Below are 21,031 nucleotides of genomic sequence, written 5' to 3'. Positions count from 1 at the left end.
CTGCCCGCAACTACGGTGGACACGTCTGACGTGAATACATTACACTAGCGTTAATTAACGACGTCCCTAATCGAAACGGATAACTACTATAATAGCGTGACGGTCGACCAATAGGGTCAAAAGCGAAAACTTAAATGGCAGACCTGCGCCAAGTCTACAGGACAACGAGAACATTTTATCCCGCAGCCTACTCTGCAGACATAAGACGCTATCGCCGCAACCACAGCTCCTGCAGGCGCATAGCGCAGCAGTGAGAATGTCGAGAGCACGCGCTGGGGGCAGAGAACGTCACACTCAAGCATTTCACAAAAGCCCAAAACCATGGACGTCCTTGCACAGGTCTTAACTCTAAAGTCAAACATAATCCACCGTAGTAACCTTGAAAAAACACAGAGCCATAAGACGGCGAACTCAAATGTCCATACCGATCCTGCACAGCTCAACCTCCTGGTAGTGACCCCTTCCGTTGTGGGTGTTCATGAAGTACCTGATCTCGACACGTCCGTCGGGAGTCAAGATTTCAAGCTCAACGAGACGGTACTGGCTCTTAGAGTACTTCCTGACGTCAAGGCAGACAGAACCAGTGTTTCCGGCATCCCACACAACGCCCTCCTTGTGGACGACCTTGCGCAGGGTGAACGGAATGCTGACGTAGTAGGAGCTGTCCTTGATGTCAGCCTTGCGGTTCAAGTTGGCCTGGATGGCGGCCAACTTGGCGGCCTTAGCTGCCTCAGCAGCCGCGGCTTCCTTAGCAGCCTTCTGCTCCTCAGTGAGGTCTTCTTCATCATCAGGGTCCGCGGGCTTCTTCTCTTCCTCCTCCTCCTCGTCGTCAGAGTCAGAGTCATCATCCTCAACCTTCTCAGCCTTCTCATCGGCAGGCTCACCGGACAACTCGTCATCGGCCTCGGGCTCTTCCTCCTCAACATCCTCAGTAGGCGGGGAGAGGGTAGGTGCCTTACCCCACTTCCTGCCACTGCGGGTGAGGGCGGCCTTAATCCTCTCGTAGCTCTCGCTTCCCTCAACGATCTCCTTGCTCCAGTCAATGTCGTTGGGCCTGTAGCTGCTGAAGCACGCGATACCAGTCTTCCTGCTCATCAAGTACTCCTTGAACAAAGCAAACATTTCACCCTTGTGCATGAACAGAGCGTACTCATCGGTCTTGGGGTTGGTGTTCAAGTACAACCTCTGGACATCGTTCGCCCTGGCGTCGATCAACTGCAGCAAGACACCCTGGATGTTGTCACGAGAGAACACAACCACACGGGTGACGACCTCGGGGTTAAGCTCATCGAAACGCCAGATGATGTACTTCCTGTGACGAACCTCGTCGATGACGCAGTTGTAACGGGGAAGGAACGCAGACACCTTCTTGTAGTGCTTGGAGACCAACTTGACCACACCCCTGTGGTGGCTGTTCTTCTTGCTGACATCAATACGGGTCTTAACCATGCTCCTGAAACGCAGCGTGGTGTAGGTGGCACGACTGATTTCCTTGAAGTTGTGGTACTTGTTGGTCTTGTAGAAGTAAAGCATGACGTGGTTACCCTCGCTGTCGTAAGCAATGATCTGCAAGAAGTGCTGGCCGTCAGGCAACTGGTCAATCGTAGCCTCGGTGATAATGTAACCGGGGGTGGCGAAGACCGGAACGCCAGACTCGTACACTTCATCGAACAGGTAGCCCTCAGCAGGGTTGTAGACAATCCTGTAGGTTTTGTCCGGACCCATGATGGCGTGCATCTTGTAGCGATCATCCTCGCGACCCTTGAGCTCGAGACGGATGAACTTGTGCTTCCTGACCTTCTTCAGGAACTCTTTGTTAGCCGCACGGTCCAACTTGTGACCACCGTAGTGAGTGTCAAGCTCCTGCTGCAGGGGCAGGTCCATGTACTCATCGGGGTCGGCGTACGGGTCGTAGGGCTTACGAGTGATCTTGGGAATCGGGCGCCTGGGCTTAGCACCGTCACTGAGACTACCAATGGTACCGGAAGCTTCGGCCTCATCGATGTCCTTGATGAACTTGGCAGCACCCTCCTCAATCTCCCTGTCAACCCTGGCGGCAGCTTCCTCAGCTTCCTTGATAGCGTCGGCAACCTGGGCCTGCTTGTAGTAGGTCAAGACAACCATGTCCAAGAACGTCTTGTTGAAAGACTGCTCGTCAACAGGCAACCACAAGTGGTTGCGCTTGATGAAGTAGTGAGGCTCACTCTTACCGGTCATCTTGTCAATAGCGTCGAAGCCGAAGAGGTCCATGTCCTTAACCTTGTAGTGGATAACCTTGGTGGACAAGTACTTGCCCTTGGGGTTGTACACAACCTCATCGCCGTTCACGAAACGGTTGAACGCGTAACCATCGACAGCGGTCAACACCTTCCTGGTAATAAGGTTACCAATCTTGACACGGTCAGTGTACCAGGCGTAGTACACAATCTCCTTGAGGTCAAGGGTGACGGTGGTGCACCTGTTGATGTACTCAAGTTCCTCAGGAGTGTAGTCCTTGGCCTCGATCGTAACATGCTCACCGAACATGCTGGTAACAAGGGACGGGTTCATGAGCTCCATCATCTGAGACTTGGTGATCGGGGCCCAGCCGTTCTTGCGCTTCTCCATGTAGTACTCGTAAGTGGCACCTTCATCGCCGATGGCGGTAAGCTGCATCAACTCAACACCCTCAAGGGTGACCATGTGCGTGAAGTGCTTAATACCCATACCGGGACGGTCCCAGATCACGCGCTGGCCGTCGTTAATGCGGTAGATAAGGTAGCCTTCATGGGCAGCACCGAAGGTCTCAACATTGCCAGAAGCGTTGTAGGCGGTGTGAGAGCTCCAGTGCTCGTCGCGCTTCGGCGGCTCGCGCACGTTGGCCTTGATGAACTTGGCACTGTTGAACAAGTCAGATTCCTCATCAGTGGGAGGCGCAACCTGGACCATGGTGATGAGGTTGGGGTCGAGCTCCTGCGTTCCCTCAGCCTCGCTACCACCGTGAATGAAAAAGTTCTCCTTAAGGTTGTGAGAAACACGGCTGTAACCACCCGCACCCTCAACGAACAAGTACTCATCAATAAAACCGTTCCAATCCATAGTACGCACGACACAGAAGTTCTTGTTTTCGTAAGTGTAAGTCATAATCTTCAAGCACACCTCAGCGGACAGCGGGTCGTAGGCCCACAGCTTCTTGGTGCCAGCAATAACCTCCTCAACGTAGTGGTTGAACTTCGGGTAGTAAATGGCAATTTTCTGAGGGGAGTTCTCGTTAGCACGAACCATGTTGTGCTCCTCGAAGTCATCCAGATCGGCGTAAAGGTCCAGCGTGTAAGCGGTACCGTTGGATACCCTGCTCCTGATGAAATCAGGACGAGTAACCATGGTGAAAGCGGTATCGCCCTTCAGGAAGTACCTGACACCGTACACGCCACGGCTGACCAAACCCTCAAGACGAATGTAGGTTGGGGCGCCATCGACGTAGTCAACCACAGCCTTGTAACTGAGGAACGCAGGTGGCGTGTTAAGGGGTTCAGCATCGTAGTAAATAGTCTTGAAAAGACCATCCAGAGGGGCGTGGAGCACAATCCTGCTAACACGACCACAATTGGACTCAAACTTCCTCGACACGTATTCGTTCAAGTGCTTCTCACTAGCAATATCAAGAGGGGCAATGTTAGGGTTTCTCAATTGCTCCTCCGTAAACATAGGCATGTATGTGCTGTCAACATCATGGTACAAACTCGCTCCAGTCCTCTGGACGATGGCCCTGACCGCCGAAGCGGCGGCCAACAGCGTAAGCAGAAGGAAGCTCCTCATCCCGGAATAGCAAATCTAAAGCATAAAAATAGCCATTAACGGAACTTCAATCCGGGCCAGTTCCCTGCCACAAGACAAATCGCCTGCGATGAAGCCACCGCGTATGGCCCGACAGCATCCCACAACTGCAGCGTACCGCGCGTTCATGTGCATGCTATATCATGGGGATGGAGAATCTCGCGCATGAGATCCGACGTACATGGCCCTGGATCTCGACGCCGTATGTCTACTGTCTTGTGGTTATATCATCTGTGTGATTTTAGAGGAATGCAGTGACGCGTCAGTTGACGGAATCCGCAGGCGAGAGGTCCGTCTTCCAGCCGAAAAGCGCTTCCTACCACTTTTTAACAAAGATTCCGGCACAAAAATGGCTTAAATGGGCAATATATCCGTGCATTTAGCGGAATCCGCCGCAGGCTGCTTAGATCCGCGTAGTATGCTCGAGAGGGATCCCCTCTAACACGGCTGTCGAAACTGCTCCAAAACAGACGGCATGCACAAATTACTGTTGCTGTTTTTCGTGTATATTATCATGGACAATGGCTGCGTAGTCCGTTGAAATGAGAACAGAAAATTGGTGCCCTGAACTCCGGGTGGCCGGTCTCCGCTAGCGGCGTCCGCTCTCTTGTGTCGGCTTGGTCATTTCTGTGTACATATATGTTATACTAATACGTATCTTTATAGCCGTTGTGGGTTTTCGTTTGTTTTGCTGCGCCGTTCTGCGTTTTACCGCTTTCCGCTGCCCCGCTGCCGCGCGCGACGGTATTGTGGAGCGGAGCGCCTTTCCGACCATCTTCTATTTCGTATTAACCGCTTGAATGCGCCTGTTGGCCGTAATTTTCGTGCTAGGTGCTAAATCGCCGGGGCTGTACATATCTCCACGTCTCTGGGCAGACACCCATGGAAGGCTTGGTCACAGACAACACCCTGCTCAAAACCGCTTTGTGACGCGACTCAATACAATGGTGGCACTATGGAAAGGGCTTCGTGGTGGAATTAACGCTAACGTGATGTTAAGGTGAACAGTAAAATGTTAACGGAAGCTGTTGCTACTCTAACAGCTTGCCGGTCGTTCGTAGTAAGCACTTCGTGCCACACATCGCGCTGAATGTGGCATTTAAACATTGGTAGGCGCTGATATATCGTTACGTCGTCGTGAATTGGTGCCGTTTATGGCATTTCACACCTGTGTAGCGCGTGACGGTATTCTGCGAAACGGTAAATAACCGGAAAATAGACACCCCAATGTGTCCCTCTATGACACATTATTGTTTTGGAGTGGTAGCCTTCGCGTGGTGAGCAAAAGGACTGGACTCATACCACGATTGCAACTCAAACATAATCGCAATGCTGTGCATCATATAGCTAACTGGCGCGGCAGAGCGGGGGATGTATTTTTTAATGAAACAAACTCGCACATACAGGACAACTTCGTCTATATTTGGGTGTGGTAATTCCGTTGGCCAATGCGCGCCGCTGGCGTGACGCCGAACAGCACAACGCGCAAAGATAGAATCAATAATGCAGGAACCAGGCTCTGACTCCGATGGTTCGGAGGGAATCGATGTGCTGGATGAGTTCAAGGCGCGTCTGCAGGCCCCGTTGGAACGCGAAAAGAGTTCTACGGATGTGCCGGAGCAGAAGGAGAGCAGTGACCAATCATTCGAGTCGCTTGGCGTCTGCCCCGAGATATGCAAGGCCTGCCAATCTGTCGGATGGAAGGTGCCAACGCCCATACAGGTTGCAGCTATTCCTCATGCGCTTACGGGGCGTGACATTATCGGCCTCGCGGTCACGGGCTCGGGTAAAACCGGCGCCTTCACAATACCTGTCCTTCACCATCTGCTCAACGATGTACAAAGGCTCTACTGTGTTGTACTCGCGCCTAGCAGGGAGCTTTGCGAGCAAATAGCGGAGCAGTTTCGTGCACTGGGCGCGGCCATCGCGCTGGAGGTCTGCGTAATAATCGGAGGAATGGACATGGTGCCACAAGCAATCGCGCTCGCAAAAAAGCCACACGTCATTGTCGCATCGCCAGGGAGACTCGCTGATCATGTTGAAAACACCAAAGGATTCTCACTCGCCACCGTCAAGAAACTTATAATAGACGAAGCTGACAGGCTATTATCGCAGGACTTTGACAACGAACTCGACAAAATCATACACGTAGGCACCTTTAGGAAAGAATTATTAACCATTAGGCCATGCCGAATGATAGGCAAACGTATCTCTTTTCGGCGACGATGACAAAGAAGCTGAGCAAGCTACAGAAGATGGCGCTGAAGGACCCCGTATCGGTATGTTTAGGGGAGGCACAAGTCGCTGAAAACCTCGCAACTTTTGAAGACGAATAAAAATGCTCATCAGGTACAAGTGGACGATAAATACACCACATCTCAACAACTGGATCAGCGATTCCTGCTGGTGGCGCAGAAGCACAAGTGGACATACCTGGCGGCTCTCCTCTGGCATTACTCCAATCGTACCGTGATGGTATTCTGCAAGACCTGCGACGGTGCGCAGCGCTGTGCCGCGTACCTGAAGGCCCTCAAGTTTAGCAGCGTAAGTGTAACTCTATCGTCTCTCATGCGCTACAGGTCTGCCTGCATGGAAAGTTGTCACAGGCGGAGCGTTCAAAGGCGCTAAATATCTTCAAAACAGGTGGGGATCTCAGCATGGCGCAATACCATCTCACGTCAGGGTCTGCCACAGTGCTTGTGGCAACTGAGGTCGGGGGGCGCGGTTTGGACCTTCCCATGGTGCAACTGGTTCTCAATTTCGACATACCCGAGAGCTCTAAGGACTATATACACAGAGTAGGGCGTACTGCAAGGGCAGGGAGGTCGGGACTGGCGCTCACTTTTGTCACACAGTACGTCGTACAGCATACAGGTCAGATTGCGTAGGTACGACGTCGAACTTTTCCAACGTATCGAACTAGCGCTCAACAAAAAACTGGAGGAATTCACAGTAAGTGGTGATTTAGCGTGTTGCCATAACGCATTATCAGGAACTCAGCGAACACGACGCACTCGCGAAGCACAGCCTCTGCGCAGAGGCGCTACGCAAGGTCGTCTCGGAAAAACTCAAGTACAAGGGACAACGGCAAGGCGGCAAAAGGCCGGACAAATTCCAAAACAAATACGAAGCGGCAAAACGCAAGAGGTTGTGAATACAAACTATTATCTAAAAATCGCTAAAATGTTCGGCCTGCTCTGCTGGTGTGATTCTCACGTTGTAAGACCTCCAGTCGTCGCTGTACTTCATATAATTGGCCGTGTCAGTACCTCCACTAAGACGGGGCACAATGGGGGGCTTCACCTGTTTGGACAGCATCTTCATCCAGTCGATGCCGTGGAAGAAACGATGGGAGTAGATAGCGGCACTCCCGCTTGCGCCAAGGCGTTTACGAGGACTCACCACAAGAAGTTTCCGGACGAAGTCCTTCACCTCGTTCCTTACCGAAAGCGGGAACAGGATGCGGTTCTCCAGAGCTAGGTCGTACGTGGACACGGGGTCAGAGGCGTGAAACGGCGGAGCACCGGTCAGCAGCTCGTAAACCAAAATACCCAGCGACCACCAATCAGCCTCCACACCATGTCCACAGCGCAGAAATATCTCAGGGGCAAGATAGTCGTGAGTTCCACATACCGTGTAAGTCTTGTTCTTCACCTCTTTGGCGAAACCGAAGTCCACAAGGCGGATATGGCCAAAACGGTCCAACAGCATGTTCTCAGGCTTCAAATCACGGTATACGATACCCTTCGAGTGCAGAAAGTCGATGGCAAGCACCGCCTGGGCGGTGTAAAAGCGAGCCACGGTGTGGCCCAAGGCGCCATACTTGTAGATGTAACTGAACAGTTCCCCGCCGCATACGTATTCAAGCAGCATGTAAACGTTCACTTCGTCCTGAAAACTGCCAAGATAGCGCACAATGAAGGGGTGAGTGATCGTCGACAGAATCTTTTTCTCGTTACGCAGATGCAACACTTGACGTTCCGAAATAACCTTCGTCTTGTGCAGCACTTTCAGCGCAAAGGTCGGTCTTTGGGGCTCGGAAGCACTTTTCAGGCTGACAACGCATACTGATGCATACGATCCAGTGCCCACTGTTGGGCCAATCTCGAAGCAACTCAGGTCGAGCTTCTCCGGGAGGTTGAGCCTTGGAGCCATCGCAGACCTATTCAGAGTCTCGCATGCCGCCCACGGACTACGAACGTCCTCAGGGGGTGTATCTGTAGTGGTGCATATCATGTGTTTTGCAATGTTGTGACACTTCGCGAAAAATCGTGAGAATGTCCGGCGTTTACGGGGCCCAGGAGGTCGTGGTCGTCTAGCCCACTGACTGACTCGGTATGCAGACGCCTTCAGGATGTTTCCTTTACGATCAGACACTTCCACGTCTTCGTTGATACCGTGAGCAATGGAATAAGTAGCTCCCATCTTATATGAGGCGCAACGACGCCGTTGCCATCGGATCATCCAATGCACGACACCGCAAATGCCAACGCTCACATCAAATGGCCCTGACTTTGTGTGACACTGCACGACTCGGAAGTTTATGAGGGACGGTAAACGCAAATCAGGCCTTAGGGTGTGTACCTGTATATCGTCGAGTCATACGTCACCGCCCATGCATGGACCCAGTTGACGATAATCTCTAGCACGCCAAATTATGCCAGAATCATCCGTTAATTTGTATCCCCGAAGCGAATGCTCGGAGATACGAAGAAATGGCAGGCGCAGGTGATGAATCAAATATCTTTCGCCGATCCCATTAGCACTGCCACGTTGCGGCCAGGGCTGTCTGACTCACCCGCTAGGCACCTTCAGTTTATATGAATTTTTTGATAACCACGAATGAAACGATTGTGTGACGTAGTAAGTATACATTTGACGATTTAAAGTGTCACGCTTGCGCCGCAGAGCTCCCGATAGGAGGTGATTAGCAAACGACGCAGCAAAACGTTGCCCGAAAGCTTAAATTACTAGTTAGTAAACTTCTATGTCAAATTTGCGCCGCATCTCCTGCTGTGATCAGCTGGGAAATGTCGTCGAGTTTTGCTTCGAATTTTTTTCGCGTACATTTTGTCGTACACTCATGGCCTGACCACGGAATGGCGAGCAAGTGGCAACCTAGATTGTAACACATATTAGAGGTGGCCACTATAGCACATCACCTTACGTTTAGTGTCATTCAAGCAAGCTTGTATGTGTAATGGATGTGTAGGAAATCGAGATGCAAAGAAAATACCTGCATCTGAAAACAGGCCGCCACGCCGTGCCTCAAAACGAAACATTGTTATATTTTAACGCGTTAACAGGCGTCAGTCAACTTAAGCATAGATATAAAAACAAAGATTACTTGTTAGCAATATATGTTGCATCTAGCGGAACGTATTGGGGGCCTAACGTGTTAAGCGTTGTCCGCCAAAACATGAACACTTGAACACACCGTATAACGACATTGCTGTTTGGTAAAATTTGTAGCGTATATGAGCTCATAGGACATATGCAACCCATATTGTGAAGGTCACTAGATGAGAATCCTACACAACGTGCAGGAACCGAGGACTCCGTGGATTCCATCCGAGTTATGAAAATGCGCGTAGATTCTATAGTATAGATGTCAATCAAAATCTAACGTTGACTTTTGGTGGTGTGTGCTAAAAGCAACGCTGTCTATGATCGCATTGCAGTTGGCAAGCGGCGCCCATTTCGGTGACTGCATAATGACATACACGCCACAAAATACAATGGGATTGACAATATAGCATAGATTATACAAAAATGATTTCGTAAATGGTTATTGCTTCACGAAGAATCAGTGATTGTGTACTTGAAGCACCCTTCACAATTGACAAGGCCTGGAAAATGCCTCGTGCTTCACACGAAAATTGGCAATCCACGAAGAAGCACAACTCATGGAACAATGAAGAAGGTGTCCACTCTTAGAGTGTTTTTGGTCATTGACGCCATCATAATTCTACTCCTGTACTTCAATGCAGACAAATATTGCGACGTCCCATTGAGTATGTGAAGTTAATCAATGCTGCTAATGGTCAGTAGATATGTGGCTGGGTGTAGGACTGCTGTTGGTATGCTATTTTGATGCCGGAAACAATTGTTTGCCGCAGAGCCTTCCTTCGTCCCTAGGCGTTCACCATGTCAGAAAGCATTTTGGATACAAATCAAGTGTGAGTGTTAAGCGCCATGACGTCATCAATCGTGTTTCAGCTTATCACAGAGATCGTACTGCTAACGGCGAGCTTTTTATGGATGGCCGTTGGTACAATTAACGTACGTGAACATACAGAGGCCTGATCAGCAGACGTAGATTTCAATGTCTACAACGTGCCAGTCTACGAATCCCTACGTTTGGTGGACTGTTTTTGTATTTGTAACGTTCTTTTGGTACGGCACGCAAAATGTGCGCACAACGTGACCTTCAGGTGTACCGTCGTCGGCTTCATCATTTGCTCCATTCTACTCACAATCGTAAGTTGCAGTAGATGAAGTCACTGCAGATTTGTTAGATTCATCAGATCATGCACGGCGGACGGAGTCCGGAATTCTAGAGAAGCTCACAGCAAGCAGTAACTTCAGAAAAGACGCTGTAATTACACACTGTACCAAACAAAAGAGCTCCAGTCTTGTAGTATTTTCTAGTTATCGTTATAAAGTACGCAATGGTAGAGTCATTTTTAGAAACACGTGGAATCTCTCTTCTGTGTAAGTCGACAATCACAGCAAGTCATACACGAATGTGCCCCGCTAGAAGCTTCTAGAAAATCGCAGTAGCACCACCGGCGCTAATATTTTAACGTCTTCGGTATGCGTGTTCCTAGCAAGTTTGCGGGTCAGATGGTAGTCTGTCGGTGTGTAACAACAGCTATGGTTGCTCGCCGCCAATGTGTTGTGCAATAAGACATACACCAATCACGTATAAGTTATTTCTTTCGTTAATGTGCCTAAGTGAATACAGTTGTGATTTGTGGCGTTCACAGATCGGTGTGCGTCAACGAGACTTAATGAGACATAACAGACGTTAAATAATAAGCGTGAAATTTATAAAAACCAAAGCGATGTCGTAACGAACTGCTAATAGTAAAGTCATACATACATACATACATACATACATACATACGGGAAAGACTTTACGGGTGCGATTCATCATCAAACGACACCCAAAACGTGTAGGATTGCTTCGAGGCAAACAAGTGACTCAAGCCTCCACTTTAAGTTCACAGTAGCTTTCTACATGAGATTTAGCTCGCGTGGGTGAATAAAAATGGAGACCGCTGTCAAAGTGGTGGCGGCCATTGACCAGGGAACGCAATCTACGAGATGCATGTTCTTTGACGAAGCCTTAAACGTTCTTGCTATCTCGACAAAGAAACACAAGCAATACTACCCGAAATCCGGGTAATTTAAGGCACAATTTGTAATGAAAATAAGTAGGTGGTGCGAACATGATCCGTTGGAAATTATGGAGAGCGTATACAGCACCATGAATGAGGCCCTTAGCAAGGTTGTTGCCGATGTAAGTTTTTTTTCACAGCCTTCATGACAACGTAGCACGGTAACGTCGAAATCATGGGGGTCGGCATCACCAACCAGAGGGAAACGGTTGTCGCCTGGGAGGCGCAGACGGGAAAACCACTGCATAATGCCATTGGTAATTTGGTCTCCAACATCACGACACGATGTCCGCAGTATGGCTTGATATTCGGGCTGAGGATATAGCACACGATTTGATTCGCGAACACGGTTCCGCTACAGCTTTCATGGAAAAAACTGGTCTCATAATCAACTCATATTTCTCGGGTAGGTTCGTCATCCGACCTTAATATTAATGCCGCTTTTGCAGCTGTGAAGCTCATGTGGATGTCCAAGCACCTCCCCTGGTTCAACAATGCGGTGGAGAACAAAAGCGTGCGCTTCGGTACCATTGACACATGGATCATTTACGTTAGTATATCTTTTTAAGCGTAATATAACAACCATTCAACAGAATCTCACTGGGGAATATGTTACCGATGTAACGAATGCTTCAAGAACAATGCTTATGGATATTGTTAAGGAGAAATGGAGCTCCCAGATGTTGAGGTACGACGGACGCAAATATTTTCAGCTTTCTGTAGAATTTTTCGTCTAAATGTAGATGTGTTGCCGAAGATATTACCTAATTGCGCTGAGTTTGGTGTTATAACTAACCCTAATGTGCCTGGTTTTGTGAATGTGAGGTTGACCAGCTCCATAGGAGATCAGCAGGCAGCGTGTGTCGGACAAGGCATTTTAGAGCCATGCGCAACCAAGTGCACATTAGGAACTGGTGGATTTGTTCTCACTAATACCGGTGTGTCATACAAAATCTGTAAACTGCATATGCTCCAGGTACAAAAAGGGTTAAATCGTCGGGCGGCCTGCTTTGCACACCTTGTTACAAACTGGGGAAGGAAGCTCAAACTGTATTCGCACTTGAAGTAGGTAGCTACAGCGGTGTTACATTCCGCGCAGGGTTCCATCGCCATTGTCGGCGCAGGAATTTCTTGGCTGAAGGCGATGGGAATTATAGAAGCAGAATCAGATATATCAGTAAGTTGTGACTCCAACATAGTCCATATGAATCGTATATGAATGTACATGGCAATTCAGGGGGTATTAAAAGAATGCAAGACGTCTGGAGGTGTGGTTTTTGTACCTGCCTTTTCTGGTCTCCTTGCTCCACGATGGAGAGGGGATGCTAGGGCATGTATAATGGGCATGACGCAACACACTGAGAGGGCACATATAATACGAGCGTTCTGCGAAAGTATAGGCCTTCAACTTGGTGAAATACTGCAATCTCTGCTTACCGACATGGGAGTGGATAAAGTTCCCTACATTTGTGTGGATGGAGGGATCTCTACAAATGAAGAAATACTTCAACTAATATCGGACATAGTGGATACTTCGATAGGTTGGTATTCACTTGTGGGTAGAGTTATTTAATGCAGAAAAATCTGCTGTTGCTGAGGCCACCTGCGCAGGGGCGGCAATCTTAGCTGGGGTCCAAGCAAAACTGTGGAACAATGTGCAAGACATACAGCAGTTTATACGAGAACGTCCCAAAAAGTGGATGCCTCGGATGTCTGATTCGGAACGTGATATTTTAATCAAATACTGGAATTTAGGTGTTGAACGATCGATGAACTGGAATCAATGAAAAACTGAATTGCTTCACAAATTCTTGTACTCAGTAATAATTTTTAGTCTCTTGTATTTTAAATATAATTGGACTATGGTGCAACCGTAATCTAATTCGAGGGCACGCAGATATATAATGCCTCCATCAGCTGTACTGTGGCGTAGCAGAGTTGGCGTAAAGTCGAGATTCTCGGCAGAACGAATTACCCAGCGATGTATAACTTATATGTCACATGTTGTGACTTGAATACTATTTTGAATATGGTGCTGCATCATTATGCTATTACGGTGACCTTAACCGCTAGTCACTAAACAAATAAATTGAATGTTTGCTATTCCCGATTGATGGATGATCCTGTTGTTTGGAACCTGCAAACTGCTCTAATAAAGGACTGTTGTCAGATTTTTGTAGTAGAAATCACTGTTTTCATTATCACTTTTTTACTTTGCTTCCGGAATACTGATCAACGGAGGAGTAGCTTCGTTCCTTGAGTAAGGCCTTGGATCCAATAAGGTGAGGGCGGATGTAGAGTACGTTCAAGCGATATAGCATCGTGTTGGCGAAGATGAGAAATGCGAGAGACCAGAGTGCGACGATGGTGTAGATGAACGGCTACCGGATGCCGTAGAGGAAATCGTCCATGGCGGAAATAAGATCTGCGATAGGCTTGCCGGTGATCACTTCCTTCAGCTTGGTGATGACCTGTTGACATGTGAATTGTTGCTGCGATCCCATCTCCGGCGGCGTGAACCCGTGAGTGTAGAGAAGGGGCATAGCATCTAGACATGATTGGAGGGATTGGACTCAGCACCGTCATGATTCTATAAGTATGTGTTCACCATATATAATGCGTCGAGGAGTCGTTGGTACAGGTAGACCGTCCAGCTGAGGTAGATGTGGGCAAAGGCCTGGAAGTTTAGGGCGCCGAACTGGTGCGTAATGGGCCAACAATGTGGAGGGCAGTTGGCATGAACATCGCTGCAGCCAACAAGTGTGGACAATGCTTTACGGTTGATAGTACCGTAATTGCGAGACACAGAGCGCGAAGCTCCCGGGAGGCGGCTAGGCCCGATAAATGTAGATGACTACACTTGGGGAATTGTGTGAACATCTGGGAGAGGGTGGGAGCCAGGTGGGGACGAATTGACAATCCTTTCGACCAACCTGAAAGATTTCTTAATAAACGCTTGAACATTACAACTGGTGGCAAGTTTGTTTTTAGTGCAATCTACGTGCATGTCATACTATGGACTTGCATTAATTTTCGCAAATCGGTCATCCCATACGTAACCAGTTATATAACTGCAATAAACCAAAAAGGAAACATAATCTAATGCGGATAGTTCATCTAACATCATCATAGTTTTCGTGGGTACATCTATTATACTCTATTTTTACACGCCATTTCTGTTCACATATCTAAAACTATTAAATGTCTCCAGACCACGTCTTTTTGAATCAACGGTACAAGATATCGTAAAATGGCACATATAAATGATCAAAAAGCAATTAGGTATTGCATTTAATATCACAAACAACTTTTTAGGTCAATCCAAATTTTCAATGCTTTACAGCTAACGTGGGTTTAATTACACAATAAACGAATAGATCATCGCCGTTATCGCAATATATATAATAACTTGCAGAATGCATCTAACAGTGAGTATATACAAGGGTATCCTGATCCACTGGATCACGAACGTCCTCCTTATCTTGGGTACAAAGTCGATCATTCATGTTTATAAGATTTACAGACTGTAGGGGCTATATACATTCCAATCCACCATCGGGACTGTTTGTGTCACGAAACTATCATGATTGGCATTTGTCAAATGCATTGCCGCGTGAAACCAACCAAAATGTTGTTGGATGGAGCACACGAAATAGCACACGTTATCCATCCAGGCGCCAACTGCTTTCAATTAACGATAGTGTCGCCACAGAACGCTTTTACGAGGACTCAATATTTGTGGAGCTCGCAATCTCCGCATATGGTGAAGATGGCGTCAGCAAGTTGGAGAAAAAAGACGGAAGCGATACGGTGTACATTAGGCAAAGCAACCAATGTGAGGATACCAGGAGCGTTTGTAATATTGGTAAAATACAGCCACATGCGATAACGTTAGATCAGGATGTGCGTTACTATGAAGGAATGGGCAATAAAGGAAGACGGTGCAATTCTATTGACACAGTAAGCAGTGCGTGTAACACAGAATTGTGTAACAATATCAGAGATAATGGAGCCAACTTCACACAGAATGGTCAGATAATGAATACTTTAGAAGCAAATGTAATGAGAGGCGCCGATATAGTTGAAAATACGATGCATAATCCATGCAACGAGACGTCGGAGAAAATAGATTTGGGGAATGGTCAATCTTTAGAACAAGAGGTAATACATATTGATCCCATCAATTTTCAATTATCGACCATTACTATGAAAAATAGAACGATTAAAACCCCTGTAAGAACTTATGATTATCTAAGCAAGTTGTATCACGAAAGATTCACGGCAGAAGATGCACAAACAACCATGAGATCATGGCTAAACGAAAATCAATCATCCCAAACAACAAAGATGCTAGATAGAGAATTAGAAAAAAATGGCGCGCCGGTATTCATACAAACCCGTGATAATTTACAACCTAACCATCCAAGACAACGAGATGAACATTACCCTCAAATTCAAAATAGAACGGCAACAGCACCAATTCATCAGTCACCTGCAGAGCATATGCAACATCCAACTACACACAACAGACCTAGAAAGGTAGAAATGAATATACAACACCACAAGCCACAAGATATAAATGCACAGCGTATATATCAAAGCCAAACACCACATCAACCAACCCCTACAGGGCATAAACCAGGTGGTCACCTAGGAACTGGGCCAGTACCACACACGCAACCAACTCCTACAGGTCATCAACCGGCTGGTCGCCCAGGAACTGCCGCGGTACAACCACATCAACCCACCAACACAGGTCATCAACCGGCTGGTCGCCCAGGAACTGCCGCGGGTCAAAGGCCGGGGGAAGCACACGTGCCATTAGTGGAAAGGGGTGCGGCATCTACATCAACTCCTCCTACAACTGCTGATGTGTATATTAGTCCAGAATCGGGGCCGCTTGGTAAAACTGCCAACATTGTTGTTTCACCTAAAGCGGGGCCGCCTCCTGCGCAAATCAACCTCAAGTATGACGCAAGTAAAGGACCACCACCTAAGGAGTTGATTATCCGATATGACGAATCCGCAGGTCCCCATGCATCTCAGGCACCAAGCGGATCTCAGCTACCACCACATCAACAAACCCCTACTGGCCATCAACCGGCTGGTCGCCCAGGAACTGCCGCGGTACAACCCAATCAACCAACTCCTACAGGTCATCAACCGGGTGGGCAATCAGGAACTGCCGCGGTACCACCACATCAACCCACCAACACAGGTCATCAACCGGCTGGTCGCCCAGGAACTGCCGCGGTACAACCCAATCAACCAACCCTTACAGGCCATCAACCAGGTGGGCAACCAGGAACTGGGCCAGTACCACACACGCAACCAACTCCTACAGGTCATCAACCGGGTGGGCAATCAGGAACTGCCGCGGTACCACCACATCAACCCACCAACACAGGTCATCAACCGGCTGGTCGCCCAGGAACTGCCGCGGGTCAAAGGCCGGGGGAAGCACACGTGCCATTAGTGGAAAGGGGTGCGGCATCTACATCAACTCCTCCTACAACTGCTGATGTGTATATTAGTCCAGAATCGGGGCCGCTTGGTAAAACTGCCAACATTGTTGTTTCACCTAAAGCGGGGCCGCCTCCTGCGCAAATCAACCTCAAGTATGACGCAAGTAAAGGACCACCACCTAAGGAGTTGATTATCCGATATGACGAATCCGCAGGTCCCCATGCATCTCAGGCACCAAGCGGATCTCAGCTACCACCACATCAACAAACCCCTACTGGCCATCAACCGGCTGGTCGCCCAGGAACTGCCGCGGTACAACCCAATCAACCAACCCTTACAGGCCATCAACCAGGTGGGCAACCAGGAACTGGGCCAGTACCACACACGCAACCAACCCCTACAGGGCATCAACCAGGTGGGCAACCAGGAACTGGGCCAGTACCACACACGCAACCAACCCCTACAGGTCATCAACCGGGTGGGCAATCAGGAACTGGGCCAGTACCACACACGCAACCAACCCCTACAGGGCATCAACCGGGTGGTCACCCAGGAACTGGGCCAGTACCACACACGCAACCAACCCCTACAGGGCATCAACCAGGTGGGCAATCAGGAACTGCCGCGGTACCACCACATCAACCCACCAACACAGGTCATCAACCAGGTGGTCACCTAGGAACTGGGCCAGTACCACACACGCAACCAACCCCTACAGGGCATCAACCAGGTGGTCACCTAGGAACTGGAGCGGGTCAAAGGCCGGGGGAAGCACACGTGCCATTAGTGGAAAGGGGTGCGGCATCTACATCAACTCCTCCTACAACTGCTGATGTGTATATTAGTCCAGAATCGGGGCCGCTTGGTAAAACTGCCAACATTGTTGTTTCACCTAAAGCGGGGCCGCCTCCTGCGCAAATCAACCTCAAGTATGACGCAAGTAAAGGACCACCACCTAAGGAGTTGATTATCCGATATGACGAATCCGCAGGTCCCCATGCATCTCAGGCACCAAGCGGATCTCAGCTACCACCACATCAACAAACCCCTACTGGCCATCAACCGGCTGGTCGCCCAGGAACTGCCGCGGTACAACCCAATCAACCAACCCCTACAGGGCATCAACCAGGTGGGCAACCAACTCCTACAGGTCATCAACCGGGTGGGCAATCAGGAACTGCCGCGGTACCACCACATCAACCCACCAACACAGGTCATCAACCGGCTGGTCGCCCAGGAACTGCCGCGGGTCAAAGGCCGGGGGAAGCACACGTGCCATTAGTGGAAAGGGGTGCGGCATCTACATCAACTCCTCCTACAACTGCTGATGTGTATATTAGTCCAGAATCGGGGCCGCTTGGTAAAACTGCCAACATTGTTGTTTCACCTAAAGCGGGGCCGCCTCCTGCGCAAATCAACCTCAAGTATGACGCAAGTAAAGGACCACCACCTAAGGAGTTGATTATCCGATATGACGAATCCGCAGGTCCCCATGCATCTCAGGCACCAAGCGGATCTCAGCTACCACCACATCAACAAACCCCTACTGGCCATCAACCGGCTGGTCGCCCAGGAACTGCCGCGGTACAACCCAATCAACCAACCCCTACAGGGCATCAACCAGGTGGGCAACCAGGAACTGGGCCAGTACCACACACGCAACCAACCCCTACAGGGCATCAACCGGGTGGTCACCCAGGAACTGGGCCAGTACCACACACGCAACCAACCCCTACAGGGCATCAACCAGGTGGGCAATCAGGAACTGCCGCGGTACAACCCAATCAACCAACCCTTACAGGCCATCAACCCAATGGTCACCCAGGAACTGGGCCAGTACAACCCAATCAACCAACCCTTACAGGCCATCAACCCAATGGTCACCCAGGAACTGGGCCAGTACCACACACGCAACCAACCCCTACAGGGCATCAACCCAATGGTCACCCAGGAACTGTGCCAGTACCACACACGCAACCCACCAACACAGGTCATCAACCAGGTGGGCAACCGGGAACTGCCGCGGTACAACCCAATCAACCAACCCTTACAGGCCATCAACCGGCTGGTCACCCAGGAACTGCCGCGGTACCACCCATGCAACCAACTCCTACAGGGCATCAACCCAATGGTCACCCAGGAACTGGAGCAAGTGATAGGCAAACAACAAATCATTATGCGGATGATTTAGTTACAGAAAAAAATGTGGAGCCAATTTTCACAACTACAAATGTGGTAGACTCAAGTAAAGGTTACGTAAATTTGAGACATGTGGATGCTATAAAAAGTGCTAGTGCTACAGAATATGAGTCATTACCATATAGGGAGGAATGGATTACAGAATCTGAGGATGACGATGAATTCTCCAGGCATGGCATTTCAAATGGTATTAAGGTGGCTGGAGGAGTATTTGGCGTTTGTCTTCTGATTGCTGTCGGATCGACTGCATATTATAGATATACTTCAAAATGAGTTTCTCGCTCATGATATTGACAATAGATATAGCCATATTGACGCAAAAATGGCGAAGGTGGACTCGGATTAATATGATAGAAGAATCGGAACGCAAAAATTTAAAATGGCTATACACAGGCTGCATCCTTTATAAACATGAAAATATGCTTTGTATAGCATGTATGACTACACTTACAAAGGCACCTAACCGTGTTCATGTTATTAATAACTGTCTATTAACCTAGCAATCTAAATTTTAATTGCTTATGGTGTGCGCTTGCATGATAATAGCGCATATGGGTTGCATAGGGAAGTTCCTGTGTTTTTACCTATGTACATGAGTTGTATATACCCTTTGCCATTATAAGAGCATATCATTGTGCCATAATGTACATGGCACTTCTAAGTTTAATTGACCGCCTAAATCTATCATTTAGAACATAATTCCTTGCAATGGACTCATTTTCTGGAGCGCCATGATCTCGGCATGGACCACATATTGAGAACTCTTGACATCTCAAAACAAATGATTTTAGAATCCCTATCGAGCTGAGCCTTCTCAGAAGTATTCCACTTAATTTCGCCGCTCACCGCACTTCCCAAATCTCAGCCACTTTCCTGGCACTTAATGCCCCATTGTAAGTCATTTCCTACTACTCTCACCCAACCCATCAACAAGTAAGCTATGTGCATTAATGCAATTCAGATCTCAATGTTTAGAATGTTTCACTGCGGCATTAGTTGGCATCTCATCTAGTGCTTTCTTAACGTTTGATAAACAAACTAATTAATCCCTCCTTATACTCCCACCGGTTGACCAAGGTGCTCAGGCATTGCCGCAGTAGTTGCTCGCCCAAATTGGGGACCTCAGTGAAGTCCCATTCTAGGTACCACGTATTGCTCTTTGTCGCGTGTTAGGGGCATTGCCAAGGCGTCAAATTGCGATCAGCGATGCAAATCTCCAAGTTGCATCTTCCTCATGCCTGCAGTAAACAGTGCCCAGCTAAGTGGTTGTGACAAGTAATTCCGCACCACGGTCTTCACCGGGCCCAAGGCCATTTTACAATAGTTACAAAAAGCTACGACAACACAAGAATATGTCGTTAGACTGGCAATTACAATTATCAAATTCTACGCTAGAACCATGCCGCCACAGAATCAGACCGACACGAATTATGACAATTATCGTGGTTCATTGTCAGATGGGTTACCAATTCTGAGCTACTCATTACTAGGCGTAGTAGTTTTTAATCTGTATGGTGGCTAGGACGATGCCCCTGGTCGTGACGAACTGGCACTACAACGGCGGGGTCTGGCGCAGTGTCTCCCCCGGTCCAATGAGTTCACTGTCTAACCGCAAGGTAACGAAGTGATTGGAATGTGATGCTACTAAAGACTTACTGATGTCGCTTAGGTTCTTCACCTCACCCTCCACTAACACTTGGTTGAAGCAGTCAGGTGGGTCGAGAATGTAAGGCGTTGGGCAGTAGCAAGTGGCTTCTTTAGCGATCTGAATGTCGATTTTGCAACCAATTTCTCGCCCTTCCGCATTGTAGAGTTTGGGTGTTTCAGGCTTGAACAACTCATCCGATTAGTACGTTACACCGCAGCCTTGCATGTAGGGGTCTGTGACCACTACAGCAACTAGATGGCGTAGATCACGCATCTCACACCTACCGTATGCTGCAATATCCCGATGATATCAACACCCGACCCAATCGAGACAGCTACATCACGCAGTATGCACTCTGGAACAAAGATTAATTCGGCCGCAGACCAGGTATAGCCAGCAACATTATCCACAATGCCATTTCACATATTCATTTAGTGTTGCAGCGACTTAGTTGTCATTCATCGGTGTAGGCCAATGGTAACACAGGAGCGACACCCAG

The 21,031-nt window shown here is 48.6% G+C and overlaps 7 protein-coding genes across 7 annotated transcripts; 5 read left to right on the top strand and 2 right to left on the bottom strand.

The window, feature by feature from the left end:
- Positions 1-411: 411 nt before the first annotated feature.
- On the bottom strand, positions 412-3,798 carry BBBOND_0402070 (spherical body protein 3, putative; the record flags this gene model as incomplete). Its single annotated transcript, XM_012914448.1, has 1 exon — positions 412-3,798. One exon carries the CDS (start codon positions 3,796-3,798, stop codon positions 412-414), a length of 3,387 nt encoding a protein of 1,128 aa, XP_012769902.1.
- A 1,521-nt stretch (positions 3,799-5,319) lies between these two features.
- BBBOND_0402060 (-Putative ATP-dependent RNA helicase T26G10.1) lies at positions 5,320-6,970 on the top strand (the record flags this gene model as incomplete). Its single annotated transcript, XM_012914447.1, is given in 6 exon segments — positions 5,320-5,964; positions 6,000-6,095; positions 6,106-6,360; positions 6,396-6,670; positions 6,705-6,768; positions 6,809-6,970. 6 exon segments carry the CDS (start codon positions 5,320-5,322, stop codon positions 6,968-6,970), a joined length of 1,497 nt encoding a protein of 498 aa, XP_012769901.1.
- Positions 6,971-6,984: 14 nt separating this feature from the next.
- BBBOND_0402050 (cAMP-dependent protein kinase, putative) lies at positions 6,985-8,052 on the bottom strand (the record flags this gene model as incomplete). Its single annotated transcript, XM_012914446.1, has 1 exon — positions 6,985-8,052. One exon carries the CDS (start codon positions 8,050-8,052, stop codon positions 6,985-6,987), a length of 1,068 nt encoding a protein of 355 aa, XP_012769900.1.
- A 985-nt stretch (positions 8,053-9,037) lies between these two features.
- On the top strand, positions 9,038-9,247 carry BBBOND_0402040 (hypothetical protein; the record flags this gene model as incomplete). Its single annotated transcript, XM_012914445.1, has 1 exon — positions 9,038-9,247. One exon carries the CDS (start codon positions 9,038-9,040, stop codon positions 9,245-9,247), a length of 210 nt encoding a protein of 69 aa, XP_012769899.1.
- Positions 9,248-9,730: 483 nt separating this feature from the next.
- Positions 9,731-10,243, top strand: BBBOND_0402035 (hypothetical protein, conserved; the record flags this gene model as incomplete). The annotated part of the gene is made up of 4 exons (XM_012914444.1): positions 9,731-9,834; positions 9,938-9,995; positions 10,036-10,098; positions 10,136-10,243. 4 exons carry the CDS (start codon positions 9,731-9,733, stop codon positions 10,241-10,243), a joined length of 333 nt encoding a protein of 110 aa, XP_012769898.1.
- Positions 10,244-11,089: 846 nt separating this feature from the next.
- On the top strand, positions 11,090-13,006 carry BBBOND_0402030 (glycerol kinase, putative; the record flags this gene model as incomplete). The annotated part of the gene is given in 11 exon segments (XM_012914443.1): positions 11,090-11,223; positions 11,260-11,341; positions 11,377-11,476; positions 11,515-11,625; positions 11,669-11,769; positions 11,789-11,907; positions 11,943-12,157; positions 12,196-12,284; positions 12,319-12,396; positions 12,457-12,760; positions 12,783-13,006. The coding sequence occupies 11 exon segments, from the start codon at positions 11,090-11,092 to the stop codon at positions 13,004-13,006; spliced, it is 1,557 nt and encodes a 518-aa protein (XP_012769897.1).
- A 1,717-nt stretch (positions 13,007-14,723) lies between these two features.
- BBBOND_0402020 (hypothetical protein) lies at positions 14,724-19,157 on the top strand (the record flags this gene model as incomplete). Its single annotated transcript, XM_012914442.1, has 1 exon — positions 14,724-19,157. One exon carries the CDS (start codon positions 14,724-14,726, stop codon positions 19,155-19,157), a length of 4,434 nt encoding a protein of 1,477 aa, XP_012769896.1.
- Between the last annotated feature and the right edge of the window lie 1,874 nt (positions 19,158-21,031).

The sequence above is a fragment of the Babesia bigemina genome, assembly GCF_000981445.1.
Source record: "Babesia bigemina genome assembly Bbig001, chromosome : IV".
NCBI lineage: Eukaryota > Apicomplexa > Aconoidasida > Piroplasmida > Babesiidae > Babesia > Babesia bigemina.
This window is presented reverse-complemented; position numbering and strand designations above follow the sequence as displayed.